At 42.8% G+C, this 12,257-nt stretch overlaps 1 protein-coding gene across 2 annotated transcripts; it reads right to left on the reverse strand.

The window, feature by feature from the left end:
* Positions 1–3,282: 3,282 nt before the first annotated feature.
* Positions 3,283–7,447, reverse strand: LOC136474975 (uncharacterized membrane protein At4g09580-like). 2 transcript variants are annotated; one of them, XM_066472536.1, is made up of 4 exons: positions 6,987–7,447; positions 4,838–5,108; positions 4,520–4,690; positions 3,283–3,592 (listed from the first exon to the last, which is right to left on the reverse strand). In XM_066472536.1, the coding sequence occupies exons 1-4, from the start codon at positions 7,244–7,246 to the stop codon at positions 3,461–3,463; spliced, it is 834 nt and encodes a 277-aa protein (XP_066328633.1). In that variant the 5' UTR covers positions 7,247–7,447; the 3' UTR covers positions 3,283–3,460. The 2 variants fall into 2 exon arrangements, with proteins under 2 accessions (XP_066328633.1, XP_066328641.1); XM_066472544.1 differs by lacking the exon at positions 3,283–3,592 and adding an exon at positions 3,630–4,444.
* Positions 7,448–12,257: the final 4,810 nt, after the last annotated feature.

The following is a 12,257-nucleotide window of genomic DNA, read 5'->3' on the forward strand; positions in this document are numbered from 1 at the left end:
ACATTCTTATAATTTGGTCGGTTCTGTTACAATATGTTTCTCACACATATGTACCTGTGGACTAATCACCTGTGTATCTCACATAAATGCAATTAGTCCACATAGGTTGTCACTCAATTACCAAAACCACACAAGGACCTTTCATTATGAAAAAGAAAAATGAATTCTCCCGCGTAGTCCACACACGCAGCCCACACGACGCAGCGCGCGGCGGCCCGCGGTGCGGCCCACGCAGAGACGCCTCGCGGCGGGGAAATCCCGCTCGCATTGAGGTTTTCCAAATTAGACCTCGCACTTCTCCCGAATTACAACTAAGTACTAACACTATTTTCTCCTCTCTCAAACCTTCTCACTTAACCCCTTGACTTTTGCCTAATTCACTCGCGCGCACCCTCGACAACTTAGTGCACGGCGGCGCGGCGAGCGGTGGCACTGAGTGCCTACGCCGGCCACCTGGGACCTACGCGGGCCCACCTAATAGGTCGATCACCATCTTAGACCTGAGCGGCTATGCTAAGTGGTGGCGAGGGGTGGCAGGACACGCTAGAGCGAGTTGCAGCGACGCGTGACCATCCACAACGGCAGCGCAGCTACCCCCGCGATCTAGAGCCCCTAAGAACCTAACTGGCTAGCAAGGGAGCATCATTAGACTACCATGGACCTAGCCAAGGTGACGGTTGGGGTGGAGGATGGCGAAGGAGGGCTAGCCATGTATGGCCGAGCCATGTGCGGCGCACCACGGTGGCACGGTCACGTCAGTGACGACGGGGAGGCGGTAGCAGTTTGGCTAAGGCACGTAGGGTGGAGAGGGAGGCAAGGTGAAGCTAGTGGTGCAAGTGAATTGGCTCGGGAGGGACGGTAGGAGGGCTGCCAACATCCACGGCCAGACGCGGCCTTATCGACACGGCGGTGGGGAAACTCCAAAATTGGAGCTTGGCTGGGCACGGTTCAAGGCTGGGTAGGGTCGGGCAGCGAGAGGACATGATGGTGAAGCCGTGGGTACGATGAATTGAATAAAGGTGATCATTCGCTGGGTAAATTGGATGGCGCGGCTCGTGGCGACAGCAGAGGGAGAAAGAGAGAAAAAGAGAGACGGGACGCGGTAGGTAGGCTTAGCTCGACCTCGCCTTGGCGGGATGCTGTCGGCAAGATCATGGAGACCCACGCGCAGGCGCTAGTAGACAGGCGCGTGCGTTTCCGATCGGCGTGGCCCGTGTGGCCGTAGTGGTCTTAAATGACAAGGCGACGACAAGCTCGACCACATGCACACGGCAGTGGTGGCCTTGAACTGGGCCAGCAACGGCGCAAAGGGTACAACAAATAGGCACGGACACGACGACGATGTGATGGCAGCGGCAGCGTCGCGGCGCGAGGTGGGTCGGTAGTGCGGCGAGGCGCAGTGTGTAGACACGACGGTAAGGTGATAGCGCCGGTAGTGGCTTCGTCGTGGTGCGGGGCGGGCAGCAGCAGCTCTACGCGGCGGGGCCAGCGATAGCCGGTCCACAGCCAGGCCAGAGGCAGCCACGGCTGGCCGTGCACAGCAGGGCGCACATGCGCGACCAACGTGGCAACGCCGAGCGCCCGAGCGTGGTGACCGTGCCCACGCGGCCAACCAGCCCGAAACCGAGTCGTGCACGAATTTTAAAGCGTCCAAAACAACTAAATGGTTGCTTCAGGAACCAAACCATCTTTACCATGCTCAAGATGGCATATGAGACTACCAAATCGAGCTATAACACTACACCACCCCTTAACGTAATCTCTCAAAATAACTTGCTAAACATAGCAATGTCTAGCTGTTGACAAACTTAGAAATTTTCGAAGTTTTTGAGCTGAACTTGAATTCAATTTACAATTTCTAGGCTAGTAGAAATACTAGCTAGCAATATCATTTTTCAACATCAAGTATTCCACTGTCATCTACAAAGTTTATACTTCAAACTTTATTTAAGTATCACACACATGTTCTATAGTATTTTCGCTTAATAAAAAATAGTTTTAAACCCTACTTGATATACATGAACCATTGAATCAACTTTCGTTTAATATTTTTATTAGTCATTTTAAGTTACAAGAAATTTATCTACACATTCTATCACATGCATTAACACATAAACATGATGCTCATGACATGTTTTAGTAAATGATTTAGGGTGTAACACCGAGGGTGTTACGGGCATGGAGGAGGGCCAGGAGGCGGTTGCCGGCGCGCTTGAATCCGGCCGTCGCTGCTCGAATCTGGCCGGGGACGCCATGCGGGAGGAAGACGTCCGCACACGAGGGAGACGCCGTCGCGCGTGGGGAAGAGGCGAGGCCGCGAAAGGGAAGCGCGAGCTGTGAGGCTGCGACTGTGCGTCTACGAGGTAAGAAGGGGAGGAGCCGAGGAGATTGGGGCGACCTGCGACCGAGAGGGCGAGAGTGCGGCACTGCTGGGAGGGGGCTGCGCGCCTGCGGCCCTGCGTTGGATGGGTGAGAGAGAGAGTGAGAGGGGAGAGGGAGTTAGGGTTAGCGGCCACCGTTAGCGTGGTGATGGGATACTAGGATGTGAGCAGGCCGGGCCGCCACCGGGCCGACCCTTGTGGACCGGGTCATGCCGTGTCGCCTGCCGTGCTTGAGCAGCAGACCAAGCATGGCCCTGTGTATCGAGCCGAGCCGGCTCGGGCCCGCTGCTCACCGGGCCGTGTCGTGCTCGTGTCGGGCTAAAATGCTGTGCTTCGAGGTGGGTCGTCATGCCGTGGGCTGCATGGACATTTATACGAAGGGGGTGAGGAAAGAGAAAAATTTAGGAGGATGCGTCAGATACAATTCTTTTTCTTTTTAATAATCATAATCATGCACATCTTTTACTATTTTCTCTTTAGTTCTATCTCATGTCATAGAAATAATCACGTATGTTTATTTCCTTATTAATTAATAAAATTTAAATATTAAAAATAACAAAACAAATGTTTATCTTTTTTATCACACCTATGTTTTGAGAATTTAGTGTTATAAATCCCTACGTTCCAAACGCTTTTATTTACATCTTCATGCATTTTTCATTCCTCCCCACAACACTCCTATCCTATTTCTGTACTTTTTTTTCTTTCCTTTGCGTTCCTTTCTTTAGAAAGAAAAAAAAGATATCATTAGGAATACCCAACCCATTTCTAAAAAAACAGTCCTTTGAGATTAATATAAAGTGCAATACAGAGAGCCATACAACACACCAATAACATAAATTCTCAGTTCAGATAAAGCATGCACAGTAGCACGAGTGAACAACTGACGATGGTGATCAACAATGAACAGGGAGACATGCAGATACAATGATGGCATCATCTGGTATTAGAAAGCATTCAATTTTACATCTCTACGTATAGAATTGAATATGTATACGATATCAAGAAAACAAAAAGAAAGGTGAAAAAAATCCTAATACATTTTGAGCATCTAAAGAAAGTATGAGATGCTCTAGACATCATTCGTATGTTCTCTTCCTTTTCAGGATTGTTGGAACGACAGCAACAGATCCAATAAGGAACAGAACCACTAATGTCTTGAAGTCATACAACTCTCTAACTGACTTCAGATCGCCGAGGGCTCTACCAGCCTGCATGACAATGACACAAAAATTATTAGCAGGAAAATGACTGAAAATGCTCAAAAGCAAGTATAATCAAGGAACAAGACCGTCAGGCTCCAAAGAAAGGTTAGATTCATTATTTCAATGCAATACATTGAGAAGATTGATAAAAGATGTTCACTGGAGTTACAGGGAAGCATAAAGTGGGTGAAGCTCACAGCTCAGGTAGTTTCTAGGTCAAGTAGCCTATTAGCAGTGAAAAAGGTAACTCTTCATTAAGTACAGGCTTAAGAGGTTGCACAGGGATGGGTAGTATGGATAGAGTCTAACAAGGTTCCTACTGGTTAATTGGAATTAACAACAGTAATAGATAAGGAGCCCCTATCCGAAGAAGATAAGGAGACCCTAGGCCCAGGCACGCATGATGATGTTTGCTCATACAGCTTCCACTAAACCCAGAAAACTTCAAAGATATGTAATAATTTTGTTAGAGGCTTGAAGCCATCAGCAAGGACATGCTTAGGCAGTTCATGACACATGTTATCTTTCATCTCCATTCATCCAACATCAGCATAAGAACAATGCCATACATTTAGAACCCTAAACAATGACACATATTTGGCACTCTTGATGCTTAAGCACCCAAGTCCATGTTTCAAGTGATTTCTTAACAATACAACATGGACATTGGTTGATTAGTGATTCAATAAAAAAATGGCGTACCCAGTGCAGAGAGCTCCCGCTCTGTGCGGGGTCTGGGAAAGGGTGTCAGTGGCAAGCCTTACCCTCACCTGTGCAATGCGAGGAGACCGCAACTCGAACCCGGGACCTTCCGGTCACAGGCGGTAAGACTCTACCGCTTGCACCAGGCCCGCTCTTCTGATTAATGATTCAATATAATCCAAAAATGAGTCAAACAATCATACCAACTCTGTTGTTAAAGAAGAAGATTACCTTTACAGTAATATAAGATGCTGGAATAAGACCAACTAGTGTTGCTGCGAAGAAAATATGGAAAGGTATGTCAACAATCGGTGACGCCATATTTATGAATGTATTGGGCAAAGTTGGAGTTATTCTCAGAAAAAGCATATAATTCAATAGCTTTTCTCTCCTCTTAGCAATCTGCATCAGAAACAATGGTATTTGTTACATAATAATAGTACATGACTATAGGTCATTTTTTATGAAATAAAGAAACTGCTGAACTTTGTGTTGCAGGAAGGATCTCAAGAAAATGTTAACCAACAGAACAGGCATAGCAGAAGATACCTCTGACTGGAAATATCTCAGTTTTTCAGGCCACAACCAACTAACCAAGGGTCTGCCAATCAGCTTGGAGACAAAATAGCAGGACGATCCACCGGCTGTGGCAGTGAAAACTACCAAAATGCCACCTTTAATCACTCCAAAAAGAGCCCCAGCAAGTAATGACATGAATATTGTTCCAGGGATCATGAATGTTTGCATGAAGATGTATATTGAGCAATAACCCAATATAAAATTTGTTTGATAATCTCTCGCGTAAACAGCAAGATTGTCTCTGCAAGTTTATAAAAACTTATTAGCAAACAGCAACAGATGTCTTATTCCCAAACTATATCCACTAATTTCATTCTCACTATACTCTACAAAGATTGCAGACATGAAAATTACTCACTCTGTTCCAAATTGTAAGTCGTTTTGGCTTTCCTAGGTCCATAACTTTTGATATGCACCTAGATACACGCTATGTCTAGATACTATAAAAGCATAAATGACTTCCAATTTTTTCATGTTATTATCCACCAATGGTAACAGAGTGTAAGTCTAGTAGAAAATCAGTTAAAACAAATTGGCTATGTGTTCAGTAACACCTGCGTTAAGATTGAAAATTCTGAGAATTCTATGGTTAATAAACTAGTACAAGTAAAATGTTCAAATAGGAAAATAGCATAGCATCAGATGCACTCAGCTTGTATCTTAGAAGAGGACTGTAATTGAAACGTAGGAGCACACCTCGGCATGCTAGATTTTGGTAAATACTCGCAGTGTCTCTTAGACACCAAATGAAATTGTTAAATTAGCCAAAACAAACAAAATGAGTGTCTGTGTTGTTGTAACAAGAAATGTAAGTAAATAACTGAATGTACTATGGTTTGGTGAGTAGTTGGCTGGTTGTAACAGAAATGCAAGGTCACATCCTAATTCATCAGAACAAATGACCAATTGGTAGTTATAACTAATTTTCAGTGAGTTCTTGTCTTGTTAAATTAGTAACCCAGAACTGAGGGATAGGTGAAACAATCCTACGACTTAGTTGATGGCGACAGAGGTCAAATGTCTATTCTGTACTGTGAAAGGTGAGTACAATGCATAATAAACAACAAAAATTCAAATTGCTTGAATGTTCAGATTTACATTTAAAATAACTAAGTTAGGTTCAAATATCTATTTACAAGGTTAAATTGTGTTATCTTGATGGAAAACTACAAAATAAACCTAGCTCTTGAATCATATTAGGTCTAGGATCTTATATTAGTGCCAGTAACTTTACAAGATTCAATTTTTTGTATCGAATGCACAACAAAGCATACGCAATTTGTACCGAACTTCAACAAGAGGTATGGATAAAATGAAAATATTTACTTTATCTAACTAAATCGATATGGGTACAGTAGTCCAAAAAAACTGTAAATAATTAATTTGGTACCACACAGCATTGTCCAGTGTTTATATCTATAACTAAGTACTTCTCTAACATGTAGAACCCAACATAAATGTGGGTATCATCTTTCATCTTGTATGGATGATGGTAATGGGGAGCTTTGAAAAATTGACACGCAAGGCCAATATACTTGCAAACTTCCCCTGCTAATTAACCTGAGAAGAATTATAGTGGTACTGAGTACTGACTCCCGAGAGAGAGAAAATTTACAGCAAGAAAGAAAGCTAGTCGCTGTCCACGACAATTACAGCAAGATCGAAAGCAAGTCGCTGTCCACAACAACTATTGAAATTTGTACATCCAATGAGCGTCTAATCTTGCCTAATTCCTAACGAGGTTTTGACTTAGACAAAGTCTCCCATTGTTGCAGCCACTGCAAGATCAAATACGAAAGCAAGTCTCTTTTGTCCCCTTCCTTGAAATTAGTAACCAATATATCTGATGTTTAAATTTGCATCTACTAAAACATGTCTTGAGTATTATTTGATTACACCGCGTGTTCATCTTTGATGTTGAAGAACAGCCTAGTCCTCAGAAATCGGCATCCGAAATCACACCCAAACTAGCACTAGTGAATCAATAGATACCAAGCTTGTAGTACGCTACGCGTTTCAGATACCCGATTTACACTACGCGTCTCAGATACGCAATAGCTTCGATCCAAATAAAAATCGATCGGGGAAACAACGAGCAAGCGGGCAGAGATATGTTTACTTGAGAAGGCGGACGTCGGCGAGGCTGCGCGGGAGGCGGAGGATCTGCCCGAACTCGCCGCGTGGGGCGGTAAGGAAGACGCAGAAGATCCCGGCGGTGAAGAGCGCGAGCACGGCCGCGAACGCGAAGGTCTCGGACCTCGTCAAAGCCGGGCGCGCCCCTGCGAGCTCCGGCTTGCCCTTCTTAGCGGCAGGAGAGTCGTCGCTGCCGGGGCCGGCGCCGGCGCCCGCCGCCTCGATGTCGCGGCGCGCGAACGGCATGGCAATGCCGGCGACGGCGGCCGCGGCGGCGGGGCGGGGGACGCGACGCGGAGGGAGCGCCTGCTGCTACTGCTGCTGCTGCTAACGCCGGGGCTACGAGGCATGTCTCGGGGGCGGCCTCATGGGGTGGCGGGCGACGACACCGAAGACGAGGTCGGGGGAGGCCGGTGGTGCGGTGCTATGTTCTTTGCCGCGTCGTGTTTTTTGTTCGGCTTTTCTTCGTTTTTTTTATTTGGGTTGCCGTGTTTGATCCGGTGCGTCGATTGGTGAGTGTGGGATGTCACTTGACCTTTGACTTATTAAAAGGGCCGGACTTGGGCCGAGTTCTGTCCCGGGCCTTTGGTAACCAGGACTTGGACTCCTACTTATCCAAAAAAAAGGACATGGACTCCTAGGCCCACAAGTATATTATTTTCATCTCTATCTTTATCTATAGGAAGAAGTCCATTTTACCTCTCCCAACTATCATGAAAGTCAATTTTCTCCCTCAACTCTAAAACCAGAAATAAATAGTTCCTCCCTCATCTCTCAAAACCAGCCACTTGACCTCCATGACTATTTTCCTTGGTGGTTTTCCTTTTTTTTTCCTTTTATGTTTATTTTGGCTGAATCTTTAAAAAATCATAGTAAATCATAGAAAAATCATAAAATAAAAAATCCAATTGTATTGGACTCCACATGAGTAGATCTACACAGTGAACATGTGATACACTATGCTTTAGCACAAAGTTTTTTATGTAACTTTAGATCTGTGTTTTTCTGTAATTGATTCATAAATGCGGTTTTTCTGGTCCAATTGTGGTGAAATTTATATGGTGGGCTAATCATTACATGCTTGAGTTGTAGTAAAAATTTCATTCTCATTGGATCATGTATGATTGAGTTATAGATTTATCTAGGTTTATGTTTGTTAAACAGTTTTTAAATGAAATTAAATGTATAACGCAGTAATACATGATCCAATGAGCATGAAATTTTTGTATGGTGGGCTAATCATTACATGCTTGGGTTCTAGCTTTAGATCTAAACTTTTTTGTAATTAATTTATAGTTGCAGTTTCTGTTGTCCAATTATGATGATTTTTTACGGTGGGCTAATCATTGAACGCTTAAGATGTTGCAAAAATTTCATGCTTATTGGATCATGTATGATCGAGTTATAGTTTTATCTAGATAAATCTATAAGTTAGTCATATATAATCTAATGAGCATGAAATGTTTCCTAAAGCTCAAGTAATCCACCATAAAAATTTCACCATAATTGGACCAGACAAACTGCAGATATAAAAAAATTAGAAAAACAGAGATACAAAGTTATAGCAAAAACTTTGTTTGAAAGCATACCATATTATATGTTCACTCTGTAGGTCTACTCATGTAGAGGCGAACATAATTGGATTTTCTATTTTTTGATTTTTCTGTGATTTATTATGATTTTCCAAAATTCAGCCGAAATATAAACATAAAAGAAAAAAATAAAAACCACCAAGGGAACAGCCATGGAGGTCAAGTGTTGAGAGATGAGGGAGGAAGTATTTCTAGTTTTAGAGTTGAGGGAGGAAAGACTGACTTTCGCGATAGTTAAGGGAGGGAAAATGGAGTTTTTTCTTATCTAGAGATATACTTGCTACTAATAAACTACATAATTGTCATGGGTTCCAACGGGTAGTGATGAGCAGACACACTGTTACTATCAATTTCACCTAACTTCTTGAGCCACACAATCTATAATCCGCAACATGTTGTAGTGCAATCGCGTGATCTTTGGACCGATGTTGTTCGTCACCACTAACCTCCGTAGGAGGGTTAGAAGGCTGCTTCTCCCCCCTTGGGTAGGCGGGATGCCAAGGTGATGGAGCGTCATCGCCCATAGTGAGCGGCGATAGCGGTTGGGCAAAGCAGGGATGAGGAAGTTCACGGTGAGACTACCTTTAGGCCTAAAGATGTTGGTTGCCTACCATGCATGATGCATCTTTTACCATGCCGAGCCCTGGCCATGTCAGCGCCACGTCGCCAACCACGCCAACCAGGACCTCCTACCTCGGCGCCATGACCTGTGGCGCCAAGACGTGTTACCTCGGCGTCATAGGTCACCACGCCGAGCTTAGTGTCTAAAGATGGGCTTTTGACGCCTAGGAGTATAAATGTGGAATTTTGACAAAAAGGGATAAATTGAAAAAAAACCATTATCTCAGAGATTCAAAACCCAAAATCAAAAGAAAAAAAGGGAACAAAAGAAAAAAAATATTATACGAGTTTTGTTTCAAGAGCCACCAAATCTGGTATGATTCCACCTTACACCACAAAATCTGGTAGGATTTCACCTTATATGAGCTTCCAATCTACTCCATTGGTCCCTTTTGGAGTGTTGCTATGGTATTTGTACTGGTCAATTGTTTTAAAGTTTGACTAGGTTTGTATAAAATGTTACCAACATTTATATCTCTAAATAAATTTATTATAAAAATAAATCCAATGATTTATCTAATGATACTAATTATGTACCATAAATATTGTTATTTTCTTGTATATATTTGGTCTAAGTTGAGTACTTTTAACTTATCAGGAAGTGAGAACGATAGTTAAAAAGTAATGGAGGGAATACATCTTAACACAGGCTTCTGACTCAAGTTACCATATTGCTATGGTTTGGTTTCCATTTCTTTCCACATGTACTCTCTCCATCTCCTAAAATAAATACATATGTCGCTTCTTGAAGGGTTAGACCTTTTAAGTTTCACTAAGTATGTACTCGTATTAATTTTATATAATAAGTATCATTAGATTGATAGTAAAATATAATTTCATAACAAATTTATTTGGAAATATAAATATACATACTATTTTCAATACAATTTGTTAAACTTAAAATAATTTGACTTTTTAGAAAGCGAGACGTGCATTTATTTTAGAACGGAGAGAATACGTCCTAATTTATGCTGGCCACGAATTTGAAGTCTTATACCTTTTCATTTATTCGTTTAGAACTAATAAACACTACTTGAGACATTTGGATAGTTGAAAACACGAAGTGATATGGAAAATAAGTGATGAAAATTGACATTTGAGAGTGGATTATAATAAATTGATTTGGATCCCTTCGGAATGATTTTTTATGTCTCTTGCATTTTTCTATGAAAATGAACTGATTTCTGTAAAAATCTCTATATATTTCTGTAAAGTTGTTTGTTCTAAAGGGGCCCTTTACCTCTAATCTTTGGAAAACTCAACCGCAGGGATGTGGAATGTCATTGAAAACTAGAGACCACGTAAAACAATATCTTTGTCGTCTACTGACTCATTATTACTGCACCACCTCCATCATCCCTTCTTGCATTTTCCCTTCCCATCCTAGCACCACTTCTAAATGGCAAACACCACCTTCACACCCGTGAACCCATCGCGCAAAAGAAAAGTAGAAAAAGAAATGGGAAAGGAAGAGAGAGCTCCTCTTCCTACCCGAAAGCATCACTACCGCGGTCACCGCCGACACATCGGGGTCCCTAGACGCCTTCGATGTGCCCCCGCTGGATTTCTTCTTCGACTTTGTCATCGCCATCATGTCGGAGTCCTCCCTCCGTACCCTCATCGCTATTGCGGTGGGATACTCCAAATACCATTTCATCTCCACCACGGCGGGGTGCTCCCTTCACACACTCGTCGTTGTCGCAGAGGGATACTTCATCTGTGGCAGGGTACTCGAAATCCCTCCTTGTCACCGCGGCAAGATCCTCCCTCGACATCCTCATCTCCATCGCGGTGGGATACTCCATCTTCACCTCTGTGGGGTACTCTCTGGAACCCATCCTCATCACCATGGCAGGGTACTCCCCAGAATCCCTCCTCGTTACCACAGTAGGATCCTCCCTCCTTGAAAACTGTGTATCCATCGCGATAGTCTACAACGGATGATATATCGTCTTGACCACGTCAGGGTACTCAGGCGACATCGCCTTGGTCGTCCCGTTGCGGGGCCATGCCACAATTCCCATTCCCTCATTTGCTTCCGCTTCTACTAGCAAGGTTTGTCTCGTTCAAAGCATGCATATCTCATTTGCTTGTCATTCAACATTTTGGCAATTTCTTTCTGGAGTTTAGATCTTGTCCCTAAATTTCTGGCAATGTACCCCATCGTCTGAAAAACATGCACCCCTAAGCTCAATAACAGTAGGCTGATAAACTGAATACATGCAAGGTGAGCACTAACTAGTGAAAGTCTATAGCCACTACAGGGTGTGATTAAACTGTATGAAATTATATGCATAACTATATATATGCTTGTGGTATATTAAATTGTAATGTTGGAAAACTTTAGGAAACTCCTTTTGACATTTTCTTGGATGATGTTGCAAATTCATTGTACAATGCATTGGAGGGTATCAAGGGGTTTTTAATTTAATTTCGAAGAATTATATGTCACAAGGAAAGCTCGTAACCAAGACATGGGGCTATTTTATAATAAGTATTTTCTCCAACAAATTTTTATCAAGAATCTAGTCTAGTCATTATATCTAGACACGTGATCTTTATCTAGATAGTGTATTCTCAAATAAGATGTGGTACCGATTTAAGGATCACCAAGCTATCTTACTCCCGAGATATAGTCTGAAGGTTCAGTAAGCTTGGACTTTGAGTCAAACTATGAAACCCTCAATTGTATTCCAGACCAGGAAGATCAAATAATGGTTGGGCTTTTAAAAGTAGTGGTGCATGCGCAGACTTTGTAGCATCTAGCATTTAACTACAATTCTTATGTTGAGAAGTTAAAAGAAGCTTTTGTGTTGCTTATTTTGTTTACGAAGGCTATGTGTTTTCCAAAATTTGAGAAATAGTTGCTGATTTGGGTATCAAGAAAAAATGCAAGTATGTTCCCCTTGAGCACACTGTAATATTCCATGAATGGGGGAAGCTCTCCACTGTGTTTCATGATGGGAGACATGAGTTTAGAAAGGCTAGTGAAATTGTGAAGTAGCATAGGCAAACATACGACAATGTCTGCACACTGTCTAGAA

Source organism: Miscanthus floridulus, chromosome 1 (genome assembly GCF_019320115.1).
Source record: "Miscanthus floridulus cultivar M001 chromosome 1, ASM1932011v1, whole genome shotgun sequence".
Classification (NCBI taxonomy): Eukaryota; Viridiplantae; Streptophyta; class Magnoliopsida; order Poales; family Poaceae; genus Miscanthus; species Miscanthus floridulus.

Excerpts from the sequence above, each read along its gene's own strand:
- LOC136474975 (XM_066472536.1), bottom strand. The coding sequence starts at position 7,246 with ATGCCGTTCGCGCGCCGCGACATCGAGGCGGCGGGCGCCGGCGCCGGC. Across the intron at positions 5,109-6,986 it reads GCCGACGTCCGCCTTCTCAA|AGACAATCTTGCTGTTTACG; the intron begins GTAAACATATCT and ends ATAAACTTGCAG. Across the intron at positions 3,593-4,519 it reads CATCTTATATTACTGTAAAG|GCTGGTAGAGCCCTCGGCGA; the intron begins GTAATCTTCTTC and ends ATTGTCATGCAG.